Below are 27,849 nucleotides of genomic sequence, written 5' to 3'. Positions count from 1 at the left end.
ACCCTTTAGGGATGCCCAGGGAACCCAAGAGTTCCTAGGAACCCTGGTAGAAAAACACTACCATATATACTGACCTGCAAGAACTTACCTACTTACATGGGTCAGTGAAAGCAGAATTGTCTAAATACAGTAGAATATCCCTGTAAAGTTATGATATTCAGTCCTATAACTTATTTTCACCAGATATGGTAAGAGAGATAAAGCTATGCCCTGAAATTGTATCACTTCAGAAGGATGCAATCTTGAGTAGTTTTGGTGTATGATTGATACCATGAGCTAAACATACTCGTAAATTAAAATTTTTTTTTATTTTTTGCATTTAAATTATTATTTGCAGATATCCTGCGGCCCCCAAGCTGGCCAGGTCACTATTTCCAGGGAGGTAATACCAGATACATACATGTCAAGTATTTCCTCTAATTTTTTTTACTGGACAGTGTGTACAAATACAGGATAGTCCGGTTCAATACTGGACACCTAACCCTATCACATGATAGGAATATTGGTGCAGAGATTATCTTTATATTCAGGTATACTGTTCAAAGTTGATAACAACCAGCTCTACGTGTGCTACAGCGCATACATTTAGAGATGTATTGTATCACAACAATATTTGTAACTTTTAGCATTTGCTGCTTCATGTCCAGTTTTCCTAGACCCAACCCTGATTCTTTTGACACACCTCCGACTCTCGTGGTTCCTATAATTTAGCAATACTGTACTAAGATGAGTGCTGGCAGCTGGAGTTGTTAGCCCAGGGGCACCGACTAGAGCTATAACAATCACTTTAAAGAAATGTCGGACATGCAGCGTTGCTCACTGGGACTCCTTCCTGTAATTCAGTCATGCCACAACAAGCACAACTCCACCCTTCAACAGCAACAAAAAATCTGGAAATCCTAGGAAAACCGAATGTGTGCATTGTACTGCAGCACTGCTGAATAAATGCTCGTCTGTGAAGGTGCTGTTTCCTTCCAGACAGTGGCTCAAAAGGGGATGGGCTTCATTCCACAATGCTGTGGCCTGATTGGCTAAACTCTCAGAACTTTCCCCCTTTCTCATCCTGACTTTTTTCCCCCTTTGGTAGAGAAGTTAACTTGCTGTTGCTTCTCAGAGTGCACGTCAGCTGTAAGCTAGTCTCCAGTGAGCTACACTGACACCATGAGCTCAGAAGCAGATGAATCAAAAGACGGTATGTTTTTTGTTTTGTTTTTTGCTTCTGGTTTTTTTTTTTTTTAAGACTTTCACTTACATTTGTTTTAACTGTCTTCAGATTAGAGGCATTCTGTGGCTTTTCTTTTGGAGCTCAAGATAGAAAATGAAGTCAGATTGTGCTCCTCTTTTACTGTGAAGCCATTTATGTTTAAGGAAGAAAAAAAAAAAAATAAGAAACTGGCAGATTCATCTATAGACAGTTCTTTCTATTTCCTGAAAGTGTAACAACTCGAGTATTGACGCACACTATTTCCATGTGTTGTGGTAATTTAAGTCAGGCTAGCATGCCACATGTTAGAAAATGAAATGCTGCATATTTGAAACGTTGATGCACACAGAGGATTAAGTGTTATGCAGCCATAAAGAATACGCTCCAACATTTAGATTGCTTCTTGTGAAAGAGGAAGTGAAGAAATGAAAATCACTATTTTGGGACTGGCTGTTGCTGCAGCTTGTGTGACTTCCCTTTTCTCCCCTTAATGTTTCTACTTCATATTCACAAGAATACCCCCACAAGGAGGGTAGAGGACTGTTTGTGCTCTGCCAGAGTAAAAAGGTTTCCTTTACTTCTTGTAATGTGGTACGTGTGGATAGCTGGGAGCTCTAAACCGCCGAAAGCACAGTTATTTACCAGAATTTCTGTCATTTCTGTTATTTCTGTGTGTTCTGCCGAGTAACTTTTTATTTTTTGTATACAAAATACATTTGTGACGCTAAAGTTAAAGTAAATAGAAAATGTAATTTTTTTAATAACACCCCTTCAAACAAAAAAATATGGTTGATTTTGCATAAAATGGCTAATAACAGTTTCCCCTGTGTTTCTAGAATATTGTCTTGCCGTAGTGCTATTAAGTAATGTATTCTAATTGATAAGTGATGTTATCCCGTTACCTGCAACTTTCACCTAAACTGAAGTAGTTCATTTTAGTCGTTGCCATAACGGATTATTTGGGTTACGACTTGAAATTAAAAAGCATGACAAAATGATTGGATCATTAAGAGGACACGTGCACAGTTTGTCCAAGGACACACTGGCTCTCTGTCTGTATCAATGGTGGAGTTGCTTGCAAATGAAATAATTGGTAGAGTATTAGGCACAGGTCTGAATAGCACTGGAAGACTTTCCCGTTGTGAATGTTTTGACAGAGCACATTCCTATGGCAACACTCACATTCCAACCCAGCATTACAGTAATGCTGCCCACATGCCATCGCCTGAACACTCCTTGCATCGTACACCGGAAGCATCTGATACCTAAAGTGTCAGGTGCTCACCATCCCTAGTGCACAGCACACCCAACACACCTAATGCCGGCAACAGGCCAATAGGTACCTGTTGATTGCTCATGGCATTTTTGGAACTGGTGTTTTACGAGTTTGTTGTCGCTCGTTTAATGTCTTTACTTTGGCAATCCAGTTATGTTGCAGTATTTGGAAACACGGTCATTGTTTACTTTTATTGATGTCCTGGTCAATAAAAAACTGGCAAACTTGTTACACAAGTTTTTAGTGATTTTTGTTTTAAATATGCAGTATTTTTTTGTTCTAGAAACTGATATAAGTAGGCTTTGAGACGTTTCCTAGTAACACTGGCTCTGAAGGGGGGAAATAACACCTAATTAAAATCCTATGTGTACATGTGACCTTGCAAAAATTGATTCCTATTTTACCTGAGACTCCGACAACAATATTAAATTGAAATCAAACATTCATTGTATTTACAAAATGACGGAAAACTCCATTAACTATATGCCAATATGCTGGTGCTACAAGACCACCCTAAGGCTACAGCCCCAGTCAGTACGCGCACGCCTTGGAACCACTGGCGGCGCGTGCACCCGTTTTTGCAGCGATCAGTGGACTTCAGATTGCTCGCGACGGGGGGGGAGTGGTGGGGGCGCGGCCATTACGTCATGCGGCTGGTTTGCCCTCATTGGCTAAACTGCCGTCGTGACGTGGCCATCACTCGGCCGCCGCGCCAAATGACACATTTCTTGTCTTTTGAAAGTGTGGTCGTGCCATCACGCTTTGAGCATGAACGGACTGTGGCCAGCCCCATAGAGGGCCGTCTCTTGTTCGCGTCGCGCACGGCATGGCGCACGCGGTCACAATCAATGGCGACGAGGCCTTAGTGTCCAGCCTGCTCTCAGCTGAGTTTTTCATGCAGTCTCCAACTTCTAGAAGTCCTACAGTAGTAGTAACCTCCAAAACCTGCCAGTTACAGGTCACCTACAGTAGCTTAGAGTTTAAACCTAATCCAAAGTGTTGGCACCATTATCAAGCCCATATGTTTTTTTTGTACTTCAGAATACAGTACTTAGTAGTTTACCACGGTTTAAATATATACAAGTGAGCACAAACTTTTATTTTTTCATTTTTGCCAATATACATTTTGTGATGAGATACAAAGGCTTAGAAATAATAATTAGGCGGATTCTCAATCACGGCTGCCATTGAATTTTGCTTTAAATGATGGCACTGACTGCAGCATTTTAGTTTCAATCCAAACTAGCACCTAATGCAAGCAGCACGTATTGGATTTGCCAGTCTAATTCACAGAGTTGGGCCTTTTGGTATATATTGGGATACAATCATGGTTTCAGTTTTTCAGCAGCTAGGACTCAATATGCGGTGAGGTTGTGTTCAGAGTGCTGGAGAAGAGTGAATATTGAATAGGGGCCTGTATGTGCTGAGCAGCACTGCTCTTTATTATATACAGTAGGTGAAATGTACTGTAGTTAAGAGGTTACAGAAATTTCAGATTGCCATTAGATATCTAAAACCGGTATGTCCGGTCTTGTGCATTTCATTACCCTTCTCCATTGGGGCAAGTCTCTGGGAATTCTATGTCACTTTGACAAAAGAGTAATATAAAACTAGAAATTCAGGTCCTGTAGACTCATGTTGTGGAGTCCTTATGCTAATTTCTTTTAGAAGATCTACTTTTAGCATCACATGCTTTGTGCATTGTTTTCTTACCATACAGCGACAGATAAAGACACCATCTGCAAATGTCTCTATTCCAATGAAAAAAAGTGATTTTTATTTTCTGTTATTGTCAAAATAAATGTAACAAGTTGCTTTGTGATTACACAATAGAAGTTTAAAGTCAGGCTGTCACACTTCTAAGGCCGCGGGCATGGTCAGCGCTTAGCCACTGAGGCAGCGGACTTACCCCGGCACACTAAATGAGGGCGGCTTTAGGAGGCGCTTCCGCAGGTGTGCGGAGGCGACAGCTCAATTTAAGTTTTGGCGCTGAGGGGAGCGGAGGGCCGGTCACATGAGCGGTTCGCCCAATGAGGGCGAACCAGCTCCATGACATCACTGGCCCGCCCCCAGACACGCCCCGGATGGCACGCACACTAAGGCCAGGGAAAGCACCCGCTTTCCCTCAGCCTCCGTGCGCCTCCGCACGGCTGCAGTCTCTATGGACTCAGCCTAAGTAGTGAAATGGCACGTAAACGGCAATATAAAGTAAATCTTGCTTCCATAATCCTTGTCCCCTCTCTTCCTATGTTTTTTTCCTAGCCCTCTCTCCAATTTGTCATCCCCACTAATTTTCTTTGAAATCATCAGCGGTATCGAAGTTGAATTAAATTGTGAGGGCTGAAAGTGGAACATTCCTAGTTTCATAGTATCAATCTTGCCTATGGTACATAGCTTTTGTATTCTGCATCAAAACTTTATTCATTTGTTTTTCTGCCCCAAATTAATACCTACCCAACATGTAATTGGATCTGTATTTGGTAATAGTATTCTAATGCTTTCTTGTACCAGACGAAGGGTTGATTGAAAGGTTAATTTTTGGTTAATAACCGTTTGCTTTCTTCTTGAGTGCTACAACTTTCTTTATATGTATTTTCATCTCTCTACCTGTTCTAGCACCGGATTCTTTTTTTCACCTTCTACTGAGAACTAAGAGTGACCCCATTGTGTTATTCTTGGGGTATTCCTGTGCCTTGATAAACTAACGATCTGTAATGCCGCAAAAATGTTGTTATCGCTTGTGAAAATGCTGACACGTGGAAGTAAGAGGTTTCATGTTTTTTTTATTAATGAGGAGTGCTACATACCGTATATATGTTTGGGCAGATGGCATATTGGCAAAAGGAAGTGACACATTGTGAATGTGATGGTTGTATTTGAGTGACTGGATTTAGGAGGAATTGAAACTGTGCCACGTATCGCTTAGCTATTCTAAATAACCACATCATTTAAAGTAGCTTCACAACTAATGAGCCAGGGAATGGAGAAATAATCTGACTGCATCAACTTGTTTGGAAAATCTGAATTCTGTTGGCATCCCTATCAGTGTCTCTCTTGATCTGAATAAAAGCTGCTGCAAGCTTCCTATTAAAGGAGCAATCCATACAATATCAGTACTTGTGTTTATAAAAAAAATCAGCTCTGTAGTATTAGATCATGCTTTCTACATTTTCTGTTTTAAAATTCCACTCTTAATGCCATTTGTAATGAGTTTTAATATACTGAGAATCTTTTGATTTCTATAGCTGGTTTTAGCGCATGTCCCCAGCAGTGAAACATCTTAGCAACACTTTCCTGTTTGTGGTAATTCGTTTTCTATAAAGGTAATCAAAGGCTGTATATATTAAAACAAAACAAAATATATATATAGCCAATAAAGAATATCACTTGTGAGCACATTCACATGTCTTAGACAGGTCTGCAACCCTGCGTTTCAACCATTATCACCAAGCATACAGTGCTCCCACTGCAGCAAGGGATTCTGGGAAATGACACGCAAATGAGCACACAATGTGTCACCTTTTGCCTGGAATATCCATTCACATGGAGCCCATTTAAGATGATGCATCGCCATTCACACAGCTTTTAAGCACAGCATGGGACTAGCAAAGCAAGTACAAACCACTCACAGACATGTTTCAACCTTGATGGGTATCATCAGTGTGCGGTTGGTTTACACTTGCCTTGAAATATTTCTTGGCTGGGTAGGCATATACGGTGGTGTGAAAAAGAAAGTACACCCACTTTGAATTGTATGGTTTTACATATCAGGACATAATAACAATCATCTGTTCCTTAGCAGGTCTAAAAATTAGGTAAATACAACCTCAGATGAACAACAACACATGACATATTACACTGTTATGATTTATTAAACAAAAATAAAGCCAAAATGGAGAAGCCATGTGTGAAAAACGAAGTACACCTTATGATTCAATAGCTAGTAGAACCACCTTTAGCAGCAATAACTTGAAGTAATCGTTTTCTGTATGACTTTATCAGTCTCTCACATCGTTGTTGAGGAATTTTGTCCCACTCTTCTTTACAACGTTGCTTCAGTTCATTGTGGTTTGTGGGCACTTGTTTAATCACAGCACTCTTAAGGTCCTGCCACAGCATTTCAATCGGGTTGAGGTCTGGACTTTGACTGGGCCATTGCAACACCTTGATTCTTTTCTTTTTCAGCCATTCTGTTGTAGAATTGCTGGTGTGCTTGGGATCATTGTCCTGTTGAATGACCCAATTTTGGTCAAGCTTTAGCTGTTGGGCAGATGGCCTCACATTTGACTCTAGAATACTTTGGTAGACAGAGGAGTTCATGGTCGACTCAATGACTCCAAGGTTCTCAGGTCCTGTTGCTGCAAAACAAGCCAGAATCATCACCCCTCCACCACCGTGCTTGAAAGTTTGTATGAGGTGTTTGTGCTGCTATGTTGTGTTTGGTTTTCGCCAAACATGGTGCTGTGCATTATGGCCAAACATCTCCACTTTGGTCTTGCCTGTCCAAAGGACATTGTTCCAGAAGTCTTGTGGTTTGTTCAGATGCAACTTTGCAAACCTAAGCTGTGCTGCCATTTTCTTTTTAGAGAGAAGAGGCTTTCTCCTGGCAACCCTTCCAAACAAACCATACTTGTTCAGTCTTTTTCTAATTATACTGTCATGAACGTTAACATTTAACATGCTAACTGAGGCCTGTAGAGTCTGAGATGTAACTCTTGGGTTTTTTTTTTCAATTTCTCTGAGCATTGCACGGTCTGACCTTGGGGTGAATTTGCTGGGACGTCCACTCCGGGGAAGATTGGCAACTGTCTTGAATGTTTTCCACTTTTGAATAATCTTTCTCACTGTAGAATGATGGACTTTAAATTGTTTGGAAATGGCCTTATAACCCTTCCCAGATTGATGGGCAGAAACAATTGCTTCTCTAAGATCATTGCTGATGTCTTTCCTCCTTGGCATTATGTTAACACATTCCTGAATGCTCCAGACCAGCAAACTACTAAAACTTTGGCTTTTATAGAGGTGGTCACACTTGCTGTTGATCAATTAATCAAGGGTATTTGATTAGCAGCACCTGTCTGCTACTTAGCATCTTAATTCCTATGGAAGCAGTAAGGGTGTACTTAGTTTTTCAGACATGGCTTCTCCATTTTTTTTGTTAAATAAATCATGACACAGTGTTATATGTCATGTGTTGTTGTTCATCTGAGGTTGTATTTACCTAATTTTAAGACCTGCTAAGGAACCGAATATTGTTATTATGTCCTGATATGTAAAACCATAGAATTCAAAGAGGGTGTACTGTCTTTTTCACACAACTGTATATCAAAACAGGACAGGCACTCCTATGTTAAAAAATAGTGAGATTTATTAGCTCAATGTTTCGATCCCTGCTGGAAGCTTTCTCAAGGTCCAGTAGTAACCGAAACATTGCACTAATAAATCTCAGTACCTGTCCTGTTTTGCTTTTTTTTTTTTACTTTTTGGATAGTATGCACCCTATCTTGACCCATATTTCATTTCTTGTTTCGTGTCATGTTTCAGATTTTTTTAAATGAATATACTGTACATATTTTTAAATATACATACACACACACTGCACCCATTCTTGGACATGACCATAAAATGTCATTCCATCATAAATGTATGGCTTATGTGTAGTATCCTCTAGTATTTTTAGAAAGTTTACCATGACAGATTCTTCCTTTAAATAGGTATGATGAACACATACATTTGAACATTATCAAAATATTTTTCCAACATGGTAAATTATGAGAACAGTCACTAGCCGACACATCAACTGCAACACTTAAGTGTGAATATACATAAAATATCTCAACTACACCTTTAGAACTATGTGTTTGCTATTTCTGTAACTCTGGGTCAAAGAGCCTGAACTGCAATGCAGACCAGCACATTTCAGAGATCTCTGGATGTTAAATGTAGGAGCTGGAAGAATTGACTTAAAAAAAAAAGAAACTGAAACTTGTAACTTTCAAATCGAACTAATTTAACAGATACTTTTGTTTGGCAAAAAGAAAAAAATATTGTGAGGCAGTGTAGCAGTGGTTTACATATCAATAATAAGGTAGAACTGGAGGTCTAGTTAAAGAAGCGGTCCACATGGCACTTAAAAAAAAAAAAAATAATTATCCCCCTCTCCAATTCCAATGTGTCTAGGATGACTGCTTGTGGTGCGCTTTACTGGCCGGGTGCTCCGGCGCCCGGTACCACCAGCTGATGAAAGGTCCCGTGTGGTCCCACTCCGTCAACTATGGCATCCGCCTCTGTCGGGTGGACTCCGGTTGGAGAGTCCCACCGTGAAGAGAGTCCCTGACACTATAGGCTCTAATTGGGGCAGTGTCCCTATCTAAAGGGGCCTGTCCCTGAAGCAGCCACAATCTGTTTGGGTCTCAGGGCCTACCTTCTCTGTCACCAATACCCTTCCGACTGATGTGGTGTGCAGAGCGCGCCAAATGCATCTCTTCTGCTGCAGGGGATTCTGGCAGCCCTATTGGCTGTTGGCCAACATGTGATCTGCAGCCCCAGTGGCTTCTGGGGCATGTAGTCCCCCTGTGGAGCTAAGCAGTAATGGCCGCTGCTATTGCGCTTGCATTGCGTATGCACCCCTACTCCTGAAATGGCCGCCACTACCGGGGCACTCTGGGCATGCGTGAGTTTCCACTGCGCAAGCTCGGCTGATTAAGATGGCGAAGCCCTGCGAAGGGAACCACTGCGGACCTCTGGCGACCCGGTGGCCCCTCCAACTCCCGCAGCGCTCCTACATCCTCCCCCGCACGCCACTGGCCCTTGCCCCAGAATCCACATCTAAGGTACAGGGAGCCAAGGAAGACCCAGGGGGAACCAGGCCACATTCTCCCCCTGGTGAAAGAACCAACGTCCCCGCTTGGGAACAACATAACTATAAACATAAGTTATATAATAAAAATGCAGTGGTACACGTACAACTTAACATGGCAAATAAATTTAAACCAGATTATATAATTCAGTGAACATAACAATCACAGACCGTATTTTGCTCCGAGACCACTGCTGAGATTCGTAGTGGGGTGCCCATAACGAATCAAAGGCTACCCCACTGGGAGGGTGCCTTACTCATTGGCTTCTGCGAAGCTCTTCAGCAACTCCCTCTGGGGAGTAGTAGTCATAAGTTTGAGGCTCGGGCTCTCATAGAAGGTACAACAGTCTCTGAAATGTCTCTGGCTGGTATAAAACTTGGACTCCTGGGGTCCAGAGGAGGGCTCATTGGAGCCATTGATACAGGTGCCTGTGGCCTGAACCTATTACTCCTTCGGAAGGTGCCCCTTGATTTCTAGAAGAGAATCCTTCCATAGGATCCTTGTTAGTTTCCATCATGGATTCTGAGTTTTCTTCAGATCCCTCTCGCTCACCAGCCAATGGTACAGTGTCTATTTTGGGGTCGTTATCCCCCACTTGCGGGATAGGCAGGAGGTGGTTGCGGTGCCAGACCGTTACCTTGTCATCCCTATCACGTATGCGGTAGACAGGGAGGCCCAGCATCTGAAATTCCACTTCAAATACTCCGTCGCGCCAGCGGTCGGCCAGCTTGTGTTTACCAGGGATCCCTAGATTGTGGATGAGAACGGCGCCCCCAAGATGAATTTCCCAATGGTGGACCTTGTGGTCATAGTGCCATTTGTTACAGGCATTCAGATGAGCTGATGCTTTCTCCATTAGTTGGTAGGCTCATTGCAGGCTTTCTTGGAGCGGTTGTACGTATTTGAAGTGCGTACTGTTGGGTACCACGTCTGTAGATACCCTCAGACGTATATCCACAGGCAGCCGGGCTTCTCGCCCGAACATTAGGATGTAGGGAGTGAATCCTGTAGATTTGTGTCGGGTGCAATTATAGGCATGCACTAATGACTCCACGTGTTTGCTCCACTCATTCTTCTGAGAGCGCTTTAGAGTGCCAAGCATATCGAGGAGAGTCCAGTTGATCCTCCCTCCGGATGGTAAGGAGTCGTTCGGGACTTGTCGATATTTAATAGCATTAGCAACTCCCGGATGAACTTACTTTCAAAGTCTCGCCCTTGTTCTGAGTGTAGACGATTTGGTAGCCTGTAGTGCACAAAGTACCGTTCCCATAAGATCTTAGCCACCGTGATGGCCTTCTGGTCTTTGGTGGAGAAAGCTTAGGCATAGCGAGGGTAGTGATCCGTGATCACTGGTACATTTCCGATGCCCCTTGAATCTGGTTCAATACATAGGAAAGCCATACATACGAAGTCCAGGGGAGCTCTTCAGATGAGCCATTGGAGCTGCTCGGTATGCAGGGTCTTCCGTTGTATGCACCGTGAGCATCGGTACCGACTCTCTCATTCTAGGCCAAAAGAACTGGTCTCGGATTAGGCCGAAGGTCTTGTCCACTCCCAGATGCCCATGGTCATCGTGTAGTGATCGTAGGACCATATGCTGGAGGTTCCTGGGTAGAACCTGCTGCCTTCTATGAAACCACCCGATAGAGTAGACCCTTTCCGATCTCAAACTTGTCCCATTCTCGCATTATTACAGCGACCATGTCGGTGGGAGCATGTTTCAACAATGTGGGCTTGTCTTGCTGAATGGCCTGGCAGATAGCTCCAGCCACATGATCCCGTATTTGGTACAGTGCCAGTTCTTTCTAGGCGATGATTTTGTCTGTGGTGATATTCATGCCATCTGGGTGGCAATAGATGGCAGGGAGGGCCTGGGATTGGCATCCCAGTGAGTCAGCAACCATTACCTCTGAGAACCCCACTTTGTCCTCCACTATGGCGGCAGTCGAGCACATGGCCCATATCCCTAGTACAGGGATTTCTTCCCAGATACCGTTGTCTGGTGTTGTACTCTGTCCCGGTCTTCTGGACAGAGCATCTGCTCCGATGTACAGGGCCCCGGTATATACGTGAGGGTGAACTGATAGTTCGAGAGGGCCGCCAGTCACTGGTGGCCCGTGGCATCCAGTTTGGCGGACGTCAAGATGTACGTCAACGGGTTGTTGTCCATGCGTACTTCGAAGGCAACTCCATACAAGTAGTCGTGGAGGTTGTCAACAATTGCCCACTTGAGAGTGAGGAATTCAAGCTTGTGGTCGGTGTAATTTTGCTTGCTGGGGGTCAAGCTACGGCTCACATAAGCTACGGGGTAAAGACCAGTAGGATATTTTTGGTGCAACACTGCTCCCAGCCCGTTGAAGCTTGCATCCACATGTAGAATGCTCGGGATTGGCGCAAGCCAAGACAGGGGCTTCTGTGAGGTTCCTTTTGAGGCTCTGAACGCCTTTTCACAAATGAACATTCACTTGTCTTCGAAGGGGAGCCGTGCTGATGTGGACTTCTGGAAATAGTCCTCTGGGTAGATCTTGAGAAGATTATTGATTCATGAATGCAGCATGTGATCTGGGTGAAAGTGCAGCCCCCAGAGGCTGCTGGGAATTGTAGTCTTCTCAGGACCTCTTTAACATTAGGGCCGCGTGCGCTATCTGCGCCTGTGTAAACCTGTAATGGCCGCCGCTCTCTCTGGCATTCATGCGCAAAGCCCTTACTTGGCTGCCTGACTTCTGCGCATGCATGCGCAACTTAAAATGGCAGCCCCCGCTATCCGGATGCGCCGCAGAGCCTCCAGAGCATCGGAGCACTCTCTGCTCTGGCCCCCATCTTTGCGGACACCCGGCGGGTCCGTCGCTGACTCCAGCGGTACCCGCGACCGCACTTAAGGCAAGAAGGGGGGTCTCTGGGAGCCCAAGGGGACCGGGGCTACACATGATTGCTATGTAATAGTTACGGACGAGGTTAAAAGTTAATGTGCTGGGGAAACACATAGCAGTAAGCAATCGCTAACCCTTGGCACGCTGGTTCTGTGCAGAGAGGAGCAGCTCTTGGGAACCCTTTCAGACATCTGCCTTTGGGGCGAAGTAAGCTGAAGGGGTTATGAAATACGACATACAATATAATAATCGCTATATTGACTTGTCCAGTCTGGGCAACCCCCATATATCCTCTGCTCCGAATTAAATATATTTTATTTTTTATCAATCTGGAGTTAAAGAAAGGTTGACTCCCAAAGGTGCAGCATGCACAGAGAAATAAATGTAAGTCTCATGAGAAACAGACACTCCATATGTACTCATGGATCAAGCTTTGCATTCCAGAAATCTAATCCGATATATATCCCTTTGATAAATACCAAGGAAGCTCAGTTCTGCTTTGAGTGATGAATGAAGGTCACTTGTCTCATGCTGATGGTGTTAGAAAGCACTGGTCCTATGACCAAAGGTATCCAACAAGTCTTGCTATAATCTGTTGTGGCCTGTTTAAGGCAGATGGTAGACAGTTGTGTTTAGGGAAGATTCTTTTTGTTTTTTTTCCACAAGCATGCTAGTGACAGACCTGCTTCTAGTAAACTGCCTATGGCACATTATCGCTGCACTATTAAAGAGAACAAAGGGAGCACAAAGGGCAAGTCTCCATCAGTAATCCTTTTTTGCAACAACATATCCTTGCTAGTGGGGAAAACGTCTGCATGTGCTGTATATCAGTATATGAGCAAATTGTCACGTCTCCTTTCTTTATTACAGTCAGGCAGGTGCTAATAGCATTTTAATAATTGCACATTTTTAAGCAGTAACTGCTGCTCTGTTCTTGTTAAAAAAAGATTCTATTTGAAAAGATGACTGCATTCCGCAATGATAATATGAATAAATTCCAGAGGTCTATGGTTCTCAGCGGAAACCTCCTTCACTCACAATACAAATCTACTAACTCTATAAACCGGGGTCAATACCCAAAAAGATTATTTATTGGTTCATTGAAGTACATGGTTATGTGTTCAGCAGAAAGCCGTACTATATAAATCAAACCAATGGACCAAAACCTGGTGTAGTAAAGGATCAGATAGGACCTCTACGCATTAAACAATTTGCATAATATCCCTGTACTGGGCAAACCGTATCTTACTGTATACTATCTAAGTGGCATCCCAATTATTTCTCCATGTTACGTTTAACCCATAACCCTTTTTTGCTTATTGTGCCCCCTCCCTCCTGAAAACTCAATACAAAAAAATAATTCACAGTGAAAAAAGATGGGATTCACCATGGTCTTTGCAAGTAGCTGGCAAAGAGTATAGTAGAGGATTTTAATTTATAGATATCGGTTATAATTGCGTTGCAAATCAACATAAAATTGTCCTTGATTAAAAGAACAATAACTGTCTCCGTAAAGAAAAATGAAAGCTTTAGGATATGCTTTCTTATTTGATGTATTTTTAGCATGTTTATTTACATGCAAATATGGAGTTGTACTTGAGGGGCAGTTTTTTTTCAATATGGATTATTGGATGCCTTTCATCTTTCAGAATTACAGGTTTCACTACTTCCTAGCTCCAGATCCCAAGCATAATGGAATGAAACTTGCACAAAAGCCAAAGGGGACTTGCTGTATAGCATCCTTGGTTTTTAACTTTGCAGTTGACTAGAATAGCCCTGGCATTCAAACAATGACTTCTAGATTCCAGATTCCGTATACAGAAGTGAGGCTTAACATGCATGTACTTGTTTCGAGGTATGAAATGTGTGTAAGAAGCACGCCTTTGTTTCCAATTTCAATGGCAATCATGGGACTTATAGCAGACGTGTGTATGTGATCCGGATTTTGACACATGGAAGATTGAAACAGCCTGGTAACAGCTGCAGATAACAAATGGCTGCAAATGAGTTGCTTGCTAGTGTAACCGAATTCTTAACTATCTCACACAGTCTTGCATTCAATGGCGGGGATATCTTTTAATCATATTGTCAGTGATGCATTTTTTGGACATATGGAAAAGATTACCTGTCTATGACCCAAAAGAACACTTAAAAAAATGTTTTTTTATTGCATTTAATTATATTTATCGCTTTGTAAAAGATATATAGCCTATACATTTTAGTGTGTTGGAGCATTTATTATTGTAAGGAAATATTGTAGTTTTTTTTTTTTTTAACACCTTTAGCACGGATGAACACAGAAATCCCTGGAATGACTATTCCTGGCTGTGCACTTTTCATTTATTATCGCGACCATGAACGTTTTTTTCTAGGCTGGAAATCATTTGGGATGTGATATGGTATGCCCTGTAAAGAAAGCTGAGCATGTCAGAGGTTATTGCTGATAATTGGAAGTTAATTTATATAATTGCCACCAAAAACACACACTGCTTGTTATAAGAAGACACACGGTCAGAAAGATTACCTTTCATACTAACTGCCATCACAGTTCTGTAAACATAGCCCAACTAGTGTTTTGTATCTTAAAACAGTGAGAGTTTTATCCTTTATTATAATTGTGACGTAAGTGTGCACATTACATTTGTGCGGAGTATTCCAAAAACCTTCTCCAAGGCATAAATCTAGATCTATATATTGTTATGGATTCTCGTTGCACACTCTGCTTCTGTAGTTTTGTCAAGAGCTCTTTAAAGGTATTGTCCCACATATTGTAGAGTAATAACATAAATGTTTCCTTTTGTATAGGGCTGACTGTGTACCCAGCACTGTACTGTGTATAGAATTGTGCATGCATTATTGCCCTGTAGAGTTTACAATCTAAAAGGGAAATTGGCCATACAATTTATATACACTTTAACTTTTAGTAGTTCAATTAAGCAAATGCAACAATGTAATCGTTTCCTTTGCTTAATTAGATATGAATTACTATGACCATTTTTAGGTGTCCCTGCAAAAAGAGTATTTTTTATGATTATACTGCATGCAGCAGAAGATTGCAATGAAATATCGGATTCATTGTGCATATTCTATTTGTATGTTTCTGCTAGAGCCAACATGCTGTTAGTGCTTTGGTTTCATTTTATAAGCCCCTTATCTTACATGGGTCTCACGTATGAATAGGGTTGCAGGGCTTGTGCAAGTTGAAGGCCTCATTTCAACAGAACCAGACACTGTGCCTCACCATTGACTTAGACCCATTAATCTTTTTTAATACTTATTCTGTAGAATTTGAGGATCTGTTTTCAGACAAGACTATGAACTCGTTTGTTTGGTTTATTAAGACTGATGCTTTATAATTGATCTGTTCAGTAAACCATCACAAGAGCAGTTTTATTACTCTGTGACTAATCTTTAACTGCGTTTCGAGGAAAATATATTTTATTGACCGAAACAGTCTTTTATGAGCATTGTTACTCTAGCTTTTCCCCAGATTTCTGATAGAGCATCAGTGTCACTTAGATCAGGGGTGCACAAACTGGTGGGCGGGAGATTTTTCTGGGGGGGGGGGCACAGCGGTTGCCGAGGCCCCACGCTCTTCTCCAAGGCATTTGAATTAAATGCCGGGGGAATGCGTGAGACCTCAGCAACTCTCAACTTACCGTGATTCAGACTGTGTCACGCGTCGCCATGGCAACGTTGGCGTCAAATGACGCTGCAGGGTCATGTGACGTCACACACGTTAAATGATGCCGCAACGACATTTGACACAGCTCTGGGGGGGGGGGGGGGGGCGTTTAGCACCGGTGCAGACAAGACAGGGGGACGCAGAAGCAAAAGTTTGGTCTCCACTGACTTACTGTAGATTGTGTAGGCAGCTTTATTTTTAGGATATTGTCAGTGCCATATTACTCCTCTCCATCTTACCCAACATTTCTGGAATTATATTTCAATCGCCATTAAATTGTGTGTTCAAATTGTATATAAATACATTTTATTCCATTGGAAACTTGACAAATCAAGAGGTTAGATAAATCTTTGTGATACTTGAACAACTAACTGATGGACATACTGTATGTCTTTTTTTCAACCTCAACTATTCCATAACTGGGCCATTGAAACGAGCTACACACGTTATTTTGTTTGTTTTAACTGTATACCCTTATGTTATCTATGTGATGGTAGGGGTAGATGTGACTGCTTTTAATAAAGGTCAAGCCCGCCATTACCCCTACCTGTCATTAAAAAATTTGTCTTATATTATATATACAGTAGAGCCCCGCTTCTCAGCGATATGGCGACACAGAGAAGGGAGCCGCCATGTATGCACATCATTCTGCGCAGAAGGGGGAGCAACCGAGTTTGCGCATGCGCAGAACGGGGGACTGCAAGTCTGCGCATGCGCAGAAGGATAGGACACGACGAAAATCGCCGGTTCCGCTTTTCAGTGCTTTGCGGTGGCGCCATGGAACGGAACCCGCCTTATGAGTGGGGCCCTACTGTATATCTATGTATTATGCAGCCTGGTTCCAGTGTTTCAGGGACCAGGGGTTAACTCTGTGTTCAAGAGAAACGTTGCAAGTTTCATGTGACATTTCCATGTTACTGTTTTCATGTTTCTTTTTTTTTTAATGTTGCCTGTTATAAACCCACCAATCAGGGCCTGGGTCATATTGAAGGCACCTGTCCTTATCCCTCCATTAATGTTTCCATGTTGTGGCATGAGGTATAAAGGTGAGGAGGGAGGCCCTGTTGGTTCTATTCCAGTTAAGAGTTATAAGGGGAATTCCAGTCAGAGTTGGTTCCAGGTGGTTCCGGACAGAGCCAGTAACAGGTCTGAGAGTCCTAAGCACCGGAGTGTCAGTCTGTTGGGGTTTTTGAAGCAGTGCTTGCTACACACTGCATGGGAGCAGAATGGGGAAAACTTCCTCACGGGGGTCCCCGCACCTCGGTCTATAGGGTGGTTCCCAGTTACCCCAGGTGTAAGTTTTAGGTACTGACCGTTGTAGATACCTTTTTTCCAATAAATTCATTTTAATAACTCTCTTGTCGTGTCTGGCGAATCGATCCCTGGTGTGATAATCCTGGTCTCCCGTGACAATCTAGTTTTGTGAAATTATTGTATTTCTCTTTACCTTAAAGTGCCTTATGTTTACAGCCAAAACTATTTCAAGCATTGTTTAAAATAACATACAATCTTGTAAGTTTTGCAAGTCTCTAAAGCAAATGGATGAAAGGGGTTGTGTTGTTTATTGGTTAGTTTTTATACTGTATGATTTGAAGCCGAATCCTGGATGTGTGATCCAGACCGTGCCTTTCTGTTGTGTGATGTGGTTTTCCCCTCTCTGTTTTATGGCTGTAATAGCATTTGGATTATGTATTGAAGATGTGGATAATGCATTCAATTGCTGTCCATTTTTGTGAGCTATGTTGATGACCGCAGTAATTTAATGCAGAAAGCTAAAAAAAAATTAAAAATCAGAATGCATTTTATGATAGTTTTTAAAGCCTTATACATGAAAAAGCAAGTCCTTGGCTAGCCTTTGCAAACTTGCAGCAATTAGGTGTGCATTTAAAAGTAGATTTAATTTACAAAAAATATCACAATACGCGCCTATTCGAAACGTCTTTTACACCAGTGTTTCTAAACAGAAACAAAAATAGAACTAGTGGATTATTTCACCAGTAAAGTATGTGATCAGCAGCGTGAAAAAGGGGGAATATGAAGGTAGTTTCTGCTGTGGCCTGCAGCTTCACAATCTACACACTCTGGGCACTGTACTGTACAGTATGTCAGACCTGCTGCTGAACTGGTGACCTACTGGTATGAATATACCGTGCCAGATCTACTGTGGAAAAATGGTCAAGTGGAAATTTGGACCTGCATTGTACCAGTTTCTCATTCTCACTACAGTTTGTCAAGAAATGTTTCTTTCCTCATTCTTCTTGTCAGCTGACAGGATCAGTGCACTGCGGCTGGTAAAAAGCTTAGTCAGGAATGCAATTTCCTGTAATTCGTCCATGCAAAGAAGTGAAACTGCAAAAGTGCCGTTTGGTAGATTTGTGTAAAAGCAATTTGCATCATTGCTATTTGATATATTTTTTCTTGAATTGTTAACTTTGTGGGTGGGATGTCTAACTATGACAGTGAGAATTTCAAGAGCAACCCTCATCTGGGTGTTACCTATATGACCTTTTTCTCTTTGGCACGATAGGGAGAAAATGGCATCTGTACAGTATTGTGATGTTATTGGAATGTGTAGGTATAAAGTTCAACTTGGACCAGACTAATGTATGATTTCTGCCAAATCCTTTCCATCCATTCACGTTTGATCTCTTAACGGGTTACCTGATAAGTGATTTGTATTGTGCCTTCCATGATGTATTGCTATACTAAAACATGCTGCCAACTTCACTCCACTTCATAACTTTGATCTCCAAACCCATTCAGAGCTACATCAATCGTGCATTTCTTTGAAAAGTGGAGATTGATGATTACACTGTCAAGGTGTAGCACAGGATCAGTTGTTCGAGCTGTCATTATGAAATGACTGAAGGTGAAGTTTCACATAGGACCAAACTGAACCAATGATGGTGGTAATGTGTTTCGTGGTTTTAAAAGTAATTTAAATAATACTTTTTAAAAAGGTATCTTTCGAAGTCTACTGTAGTTTAATTTGGTTGTACAGGCGGTCCTCGGTTATTCAACAGAATCCGTTCTGGAAGTAGCGTTGGATAGTGAAACCGTTGTAAAGTGAGTCCAATGTTAATCAGTGGCGGCGAGCGTTGGATAACGCATTCCGGTGTAGAAAAACGGCCCTTAGGGAGGCTTTCTAAACGTTGGATATGCCATCCATTGTACAGTGAAACATCAGATAACGAGGACTACATGTACATGGCTAAGTGCATCTTTATAGTGTAGTTGCATCTTCACATAAACCGTAGAGATCAACAAATTGGGTAAATGTAGCTAAATTTAGGTAAATCATTTTATGCAAATAACTTGTTAAGCACACATTTGTTCTTTTTTTTTTTTTTACAGAATAGTTGTTCAGCTAATGTGTATCTATGTTCTCTGATGCACAAAAAATGTTGATCTGCAGTTTCAAACTTCTCAATTGTAACCAAATTTCGATATCCTCTCTATAGAAGCGGTGTGCGGCTGCCTATGTTAAGTTAGATGTTATTAATTTATTTTAAATCCAACTTCATAGTTTGTAAAGTTGTTAATATATATATAAATGTATATATAGATATATCTATATATATATATCTATATCTACAGTGTTCGACAAATCACCCAAAAATCTACTCGCCCAACCAAAAAATCTACTCGCCACCTAGTCCCACCCCCAACTCCACCCCTAGTCCCGCCCCCAACTCCGCCCCTAGTCCCGCCCCCAACCCCGCTTTAAAATAAAATATATAAATAAAATACATTTAATAAATTCCTAGTCAGAACAACATTCATTTTTGACATAAATGTATTTATTGTATTACATTATACTACAATTAGACGTGTGTGTGTGTACTGTATGTCGGATCTAGAAATAAAAGCCAGATGTGAATGACTAGTTTCCTGAAGTCCTTAACCAGTGTCTGGACGTCAGCGCTTCACAGAGAGAGACAGACAGACAGACACACACACACACACAGAGCGGCACACCCACACACACAGAGAAAGAGAGACACACAGAGAAAGAGAGAGAAAGAGAGAATGAGAGACACACACTGAGAGAATGAGAGACAAAGAGAGAGTGCGACAGAGAGAGCGAAGAAGAGAGTGCGACAGAGAGGGAGACAGGGAGAGGGAGACAGAGGAGAGAGAGGGAGACAGAGAGAGGGAGAGGGAGACAGAGAGGGAGAGGGAGACAGAGCGAGGGAGAGGGAGACAGAGAGAGGGAGAGAGACAGAGAGAGGGAGAGAGACAGAGAGAGGGAGAGGGAGACAGAGAGAGGGAGAGGGAGACAGAGAGAGGGAGAGGGTGACAGAGAGAGGGAGAGGGTGACAGAGAGAGGGAGAGGGCGACACAGGGAGACGGAGAGGGTGGGTCACACAGGGAGAGGGTGACACAGAGAGGGAGGGTGACAGGGACAGGGTGACACAGGGAGAGGGTAACACAGGGAGAGGGTGACACAGGGAGAGGGTGACACGGAGAGGGTGACACGGAGAGGGAGAGGGTGACACAAGGAGAGGGAGAGGGTGACACAAGGAGAGGGAGAGGGTGACACAGGGAGAGGGTGACACAGGGAGAGGGAGGGTGACACAGGGAGGGTGACACAGGGAGAGGGAGGGTGACACAGGGAGAGGGTGACACAGGGAGAGGGTGACACAGGGAGAGGGTGACACAGGGAGAGGGTGACACAGGGAGAGGGTGAGTGACACAGGGAGAGGGAGGGTGACACAGGGAGAGGGAGGGTGACACAGGGAGAGGGAGGGTGACACAGGGAGAGGGAGGGTGACACAGGGAGAGGGAGGGTGACACAGGGAGAGGGTGGGTGACACAGGGGGAGGGTGGGTGACACAGGGAGAGGGAGGGTGACACAGGGAGAGGGTGACACAGGGAGAGGGTGACACAGGGAGAGGGTGACACAGGGAGAGGGTGACACAAGGAGAGGGAGAGGGTGACACAGGGAGAGGGTGACACAGGGAGAGGGAGTGTGACACAGGGAGAGGGTGACACAGGGAGAGAGAGAGAGAGGGTGACACACTCACAGACACACAGACACTCACTCTCACTCAGACAGACAAACACACACACACACACACACACAGTCTGTCACTCACACACACTTACACACACAAACACTCACCTGCACGGCAGTGGGCCCCCCACACGGCAGGAGGGGTCGCACATGGCAGCGGGGGCAGCACCGGGTGAGGGATTTCCCCTGCTTAGAGCAGGGAGTAGCTCCGGTTAGGGGATTTCCCCTGTTTAGAGCAGGGAGTAGCTCCGGTTAGGGGATTTCCCCTGCTAACATCTGAGCTGGCCATCAGAGCAGGAGAAGAGCAGGGCTGATGGATTGCCCGATGAAAGGGGGGGGGGCGAATGGCCCGATACGAGGGGAGGCTGAGTGGGGTGCGGATGGCCCGATGGGAGGGGGGGGGCGGATGGCCCGATGGGAGGGGGGGCGGATGGCCTGATGGGAGGGGGGTGCGGATGGCCCGATGGGAGGGGGGGGCAGATGGCCCGATGGGAGGGGGGGCGGATGGCCCGATGGGATGGGGGGGGGCGGATGGCCCGATGGGAGGGGGGGACGGATGGCCCGATGGGAGGGGGGGAGGATGGCCCGATGGGTGGGAGGGGGAGGGGAGGATGGCCCGATGGGTGGGAGGGGGGGGGGGGATGGCCCGATGGGAGGGAGGGGGGGGCGACAGATGGCCCTGCAGGGGCCTGAGGCAGATAGGCGTGGAAGGGCTGGCTGCCGGAAGGGGGAGGAGTGGAAGCGCTGAGGAGGGAGGCCACTGCTCAGAGACCCGGAGGCGGGGTAATCTCCCCCAACAACATGAACCCGCCTCCGGCTTTTTTTTTTTTTTTCTCCAGCGCGAGCGCGGGAAAAGCAGCAGCGCGAGCGCGGGAAAAGCAGCAGCGCGAGCGCGGGAAAAGAAGCAGCGCGAGCGCGGGATATTTGAAAAACACATGTGTGCTGCTTGGGCCAATATTTACTCGCCCGGGGGTTAAATCCACCCGCCCCGGGCGAGTAAATGTATATAATTGTCGAACACTGTATATCTATATATCTCAAAAGCGGTAGTAGCCATATTTGGTGAGACTGATTGGTATTTAATGTTCAGATTGCACCGGTCCTAACAGGGACACAAACAAACACGGCCAATTGCTGGGATATCTCGCACCGAGTGCAGCTACGGTTGTGAGACCCCTCTTTCGGTGCTTACGATCTCAGTGCTGCAGCAAATAGTATGGTAATATTAGGGTATACCTCACTTTCCCTCCTGTCTGATCGTTGTAAGGCTGCGCTTATAGTGCTGGCGACAGCGACGCGGCGTCGCGTCAAAACAAATGCAATGCCGCCGCGTGAGCTTCTAGTAAGCGCAATGTGACAGAGCAACGGCTTGGTCGCGATCGCTGGAAGTCATCTTAATTTGATTTTTCCAGCAACCATAGCCTGACATCGCCGGCACCGGCACTGTAAGCGTAGCCTTAATCCTTAAGAAAAAGGATAGCTCTCGGCACCTACAGGCACCCGTCAGCCAATTGGCAGCAAGTAAACTGAATGACCCATTGCAATAGCCACTCGTAGTTGCATTTAAAGTGGCAGGTGAAATCGGAACATGAAATACTAATCGTTCTCACCACTGCTCTAGAGCAGTCTTGCCCTACCTGCTACTCATTAGCGATTCTGCTTTCTGTATTACTAGCAGCTACTGAGGCATTGGCAGGCAGTGGTACTCGCCATCGGTCTTCGGACTGATCTCGACTCGTTTTCTTGTACTGCTGCCTATCCTGCTACCGTTCTGATGGTGTATTTCTACATTGTGGTGTTCCTACTGACATTTTAAACATAAATGAAGGTGTATACAGTGAGAGCCTCATTCAATTGCTGCACGTCACAAAGGCGCTAGCTTATTAGTACCTTGCTAACGTGCATGAAATCTGCCAGACTCTCCTGTAGCTTCTGGCATAGAGACATTAGCACAATTACATACATAGCACTCACACCTGTACAGCCCGACCTGACGGGCACTAAGATCTCTATATGTTGTGTCCCTTTTTATTTGATCTATATTCGTCCATACAACCCTATTAAAGTCGTTTTAGCCCATATATAACCTCACTGGCAGTTTATTCATCATCAGTTTGGGACTACTATTTACCCATTGTCACTTGACAAGATCCTTTTACAGCTAATCAACATCTCCTTGGCCCACAGCAGCAGTTACACAAATAGACTAGCGAGTGCATGTAATCGGGGACTATTTACCTCGGCCTACTCTCCCTCTTAGGAGTGACTCTGGCTTTTGTTACTCCTTTTTTTTTTCTCTTGGCATCATTACCCCTAGTTGCAGCCACATATGTACCATTTTGAGCTTGTCTATGTTCTAAGACCTAAGAACCCATTAAAAAGAAATCTGAATCCTACTTTTCTTTCTATACTCTGTATTTATTAGCTGTATTTTTGTTTTCTTTCAGTGGCGACAGATGTCTTCAACTCCAAAAACCTGGCCGTACAGGCCCAAAAGAAGATTCTTGGCAAAATGGCTTCTTCTAAATATATCGCCACCTCCTTGATTGATGACACAAGTGGTGAAGTGTTAGATGAGCTCTATCAAGTAACTAAGGAATACACGCAGAGCAAGAAGGATTCGGAGAAAGTAATCAAGAACCTCATCAAAATAGTCATAAAGCTGGCGGTTCTCTACAGAAACAACCAGTTTAACCAAGATGAGATTGCAATGATGGAAAAATTCAAGCGAAAGGTACATCAGCTGGCCATGACTGTCGTCAGCTTTCATCAGGTGGAGTATACCTTCGACCGGAATGTGCTCTCCAGATTGTTGAACGAGTGCCGCGAGCTGCTTCATGAGGTCATCCAGCGTCATCTCACAGCCAAATCTCATGGACGTGTTGATAACGTGTTTGACCACTTTTCAAATTGTGAGTTTTTGGCTGCTCTGTATAACCCATTTGGACTTTACAAACACCATCTGCATAGACTCTGTGAAGGTGTGAACAAAATGCTAGATGATGACAACATTTAAGCACCATGCCTTGGTGGTGTTTTTTGAGGGAAAACCGAACAAACTGGGAGCTATGAAGGATTAAAGGACAACTCAGAAAATGGGTTATTTTATTTGCTGATAATGAAATGCTTTATAGATAATAATAAAACTTGAACCAGATAGATTCTTTCTCATCTTTTTCCATTTACTGACCCTCATTGGAGAGGTGTATTACTTTGCAGTTATTATGTCCAGATAAGTTCCTGAACGTTACATGTTAAAAAATAGTTAATCAAAGGAAAATCCACCTTTGAACAGAGATTTCCAAGGAAATGTACAGAAAGGATTCATCTTACACAGATTCTGTGTCTGGAGGGAAATTATTTATGGCATTTCGAAAGGTCACTTACTGCAGCTTCATATGAAACATAGCACACTTTATTTTTTCTATGTATGTAAGATGTGTATTCTGATACCTTTCACATTTAAATGATCTTGATGTAAATAAATAAAAGGCAGCTTTCTTTTCCTTTTTGTTTTGAAAGATTTTACTCTCTGAGCAGACCCTAAATAATTTCATGCAAAGTTTGCAAACTGTGATCAGTATATTATATATTTATATGCATAGTTGCTCTGTCAGGGGTGTGTAAACTTTCCCCCTGCCTGCTCTCTTCCCCTGCTCGCACCACCCCTCCTTACCTTGTCTTTAGCGCCACGTGACGTCTCATTGCAATGGCAACGTGCCGTCACATGACCCTGCTGTGTCATATGACGCTGCGTTGCGGGAAGGTACGGGAAGGTACGGGAAGTTGCAGAGGCCTTACACGATTTCCCGGCATTTAATTTAAATGCCTTGGGGAAGAGCGTGGAGCCTCTCAAACCACCACGCCCCCCAGTATGCGCACCCCTACTCTTAAGTGACGGTAATACAGCTTAATTCAGGTTTTACATTCGTTATTTAAAAATGAATATTGAGATATGGCTAAAACAAGGTGTACATGTATAGCGCTTTAAAATAGCTACTGTAGGACATCAGACTTTGGTATGTGTTTTGCGTTGGGGATTTCAGGAAGTATCACAGTTGAATGTTTAATTTTGCTAAATAATTGTGTAATCTGTGGATGCATTAAAAAAAAACACATTATTTAAAAAAAATATTGTAAGACTTGATATGAGAAGGCTTTACAGTGTTTGAATTTAAGGAAAGCATACTTAAACTGTTTGTATCAAAACACATGTAAAATACTGTAGCAGTTTCGTCATCCATTAGCATTCCGTCATGAAAAGAAATGTTAGCTACTCTGTACAAGTTTGAATACTCTTATTGATCCGCTTCATCAAGGAAGCACCTTTTGTTATCATTATACAGTGTTGCAGATTCTTCCAGAACATGCTTTCAACCCATATACAGTACACCCTAACCAAATAAAGTCTGGGTTACTCGTTTTTGGCTGTAGGCTGATACCAAATATTTGCAATAGAGAAATGGATTTTGCTCTTGAAGAAGCCTTGGTGCAGATCAAGAAGAGTTAGAATCCTATAACTGCACTATTGGAAATAATGTCATTAATACAGAGCCCGGGGGCCTTCCCTCTGGAGTAGGTTAATACTGTACATCAGTGATGTCTACTCTTTCCCAATCGTGTAACAGTAAGAGCTTCCTACATAATTCAGCAGTTTCAATTCCTCTTTCTATACTATATGTATTGATGTTTACACAACTGCTTGTAACTGGTATTGGCTTCCAATGCAAATCAAACCTGTAATACAGGGATATTCAGCTGGTGGCATGTGGGCCAAATGTGGCCTGGATGTGGCTCTTGGATTGTGCTCTTGCTAATTTCATACTAATACAGTTTTTCAAACTCGCTTATAAGTTTAGCTAATGTAAACCCATACAATCATGTTATAAATGCGGATAGGGGTTTCTGTTCAAAGGGATTTGAAACAAAAGGTGACACTGTGATAATTTGCATGTCATTTCCCAGAATCCTTGGCTGCAGTAAAAGCACCAAGAAATGACAGGGAAAGGCAGGGTTGCAGACCTGTCTGAGACATGTGGATGTGCTCATCAGTGATGGTCATTTGCTGTATGTTGAAATATATTTTTTATGTCTTTAAATGCATCTAAAATTACATTGCAATACGGTTGGGGACCTTTTACTGAAATGTTTTCTGATTTGACACATTTGGAGAACTAGTAGAAGAGCCCTGCTGTAATAGCAAAAGTAATCCTTACATATGTAGCTAACCTTTGGTGCCACAGACACGGTACTGGTGAATTAATGCTGCTGTTTTCTTGTTCCCATTCGGAAGTATGGATGCTCCCCCTCCCCACCCCCTAATTGTAGGGATTTTTTCTCTCAAAGATCAGTGCCTATTAGGAGTGCTGTATTCTCTGAGCTGCCAAATTGGGTAAAACATACATTTTCTGCCACATGCTGCATCAACGTGTTGCTTAGCACTGCAAAGAGGCCCTTAAAGGGGCCATTCCCACTGCATGCTTCCCCCCCTCTTCACCATGCTATACAAGAAAGTGTCTGGCTTATTTACTCTTTCGCTCCGTTTTTTTTTTAGTTCTGTTTTTTTTCTGAAAAAATTAGCGGAAACCGAATATCGGCTAAGCCTTGTCCATTTTGTGACACTGCTGGACACTACTTCAAAGAGACTCGTCAAGAAGCTCTGGATAAGGTGGGCTCTCTGGTCTTTCAGACTCCAGTCTAGCGGTCCCACCTGATGAAGCGACATCTGCAGACTTGAAAGCTTATGTACATGATGACTGTGTGATTTTTAATTATTACATGAAATAATTATTTAATTTATTAATTTATGTTGGTCTATTAAAAAGTATCACAACCTTTGAAGTATCCTACTTAAAGGGTGATTTTTGTTTTGTTGATGTTTTCTTCTTTTTTATAAAAGAAGCCAATTACTGTACTGTTTTTTTTTTTGGTTTGTTTTCTCCCCAGTTGGGGTTGTTCCTTTCTAAGAGTTAAAATTAATGACTGTTTTTAACCGGCTTGCTTCCTGATTATTACTAGACACATTTAGCAACATTTTCTTCAAGACGGCAACTTTAAAGCTGAATATTTGTAAGCCTGAGCGATTCATGTGTAATTGTATGTGCTTGGGGTGGGGCACCACTGATTCATTTTTTTTTTTCAATATAAAAGTTTTGTAAAGTGATCCAAGAATCTTTGCCACCTTGTTTATATCGGCCTTCTAAAAATTAAGAAAAAGTGACACTTCAAATGTAATTGAACTAAAATGTTTTGTGATATGAATTATCTATATATATTTTTTTTTTAATTGTGACAATTTTTATGTAATTATTGCAGAAGTACTGTATCTGCTTCATTTGTCCCCTGTCCTAACACAGGACCCTGTCCTGTTCTTGAGATGAATAGAGTAACTCCATTTAGCCCTAAGGCCTTTCAATTCAGGAATCCGGGATATCTGTTTAAAAAAAAAAAAAAATTTAAATGCCAAACGGTGTTCAATGGGCCTGCAACCTGTCACAAACGACATCTATTTATTCATATGTTTCTCATATTCATACAGTGCTCTGTACACAATTTCACATACAGTAGTAGGAGTTCTTGTTTTCTAAAAACTCTGCACACTACTCCAGGTCCAATGCAGCTACTAGAACTTTGACCAAAAAAATGTCAAGGTGCTAATTTTTGCCTAAACACCTAGCTGAAAATTATTTAGTTGTGGTTCCCTGTCTTATTCAAAGCAGTTGTTAAAGTTGACATGTTAAGATATTAAAGAACAATATCGGCACACCAGTGCCTAAGTGTGTGTTGGGCTGCAAAGTAGTTGCTGTGTATTTCATGACTGATCAAGTGCTTTGGTTGGTAAGAAGACGAAGGGTCTAGTCAAAGCGACAGCCCAAAGAGATAAGCCAAAAAATTATGCTACTGAGAACGATATTGCTTACATTTACAATAATTAATG

At 43.0% G+C, this 27,849-nt stretch overlaps 1 protein-coding gene across 5 annotated transcripts in view; it reads left to right on the top strand.

Annotated features, from left to right (window-relative positions):
* The window catches only part of TNFAIP8 (TNF alpha induced protein 8), a 150,586-nt gene extending 126,168 nt beyond the window's left edge, over nt 1-24,418 (top strand). For 4 of the 5 annotated variants that reach the window (XM_075601090.1, XM_075601118.1, XM_075601125.1 and 1 more), the window contains one exon: nt 23,360-24,418. In XM_075601090.1, the coding sequence (XP_075457205.1) occupies nt 23,360-23,928 (569 nt within the window). In that variant the 3' untranslated portion in view covers nt 23,929-24,418. Of the gene's footprint in view, nt 1-743; nt 1,193-23,359 lie in introns of those variants that run through there. The other variant, XM_075601100.1, reaches the window with a different exon arrangement.
* Nucleotides 24,419-27,849: the final 3,431 nt, after the last annotated feature.

Source organism: Ascaphus truei, chromosome 1 (assembly GCF_040206685.1).
Source record: "Ascaphus truei isolate aAscTru1 chromosome 1, aAscTru1.hap1, whole genome shotgun sequence".
NCBI lineage: Eukaryota > Metazoa > Chordata > Amphibia > Anura > Ascaphidae > Ascaphus > Ascaphus truei.
The sequence above is the reverse complement of the archived record's forward strand: the minus strand, read 5'-3'. Positions and strand labels throughout refer to the sequence as shown.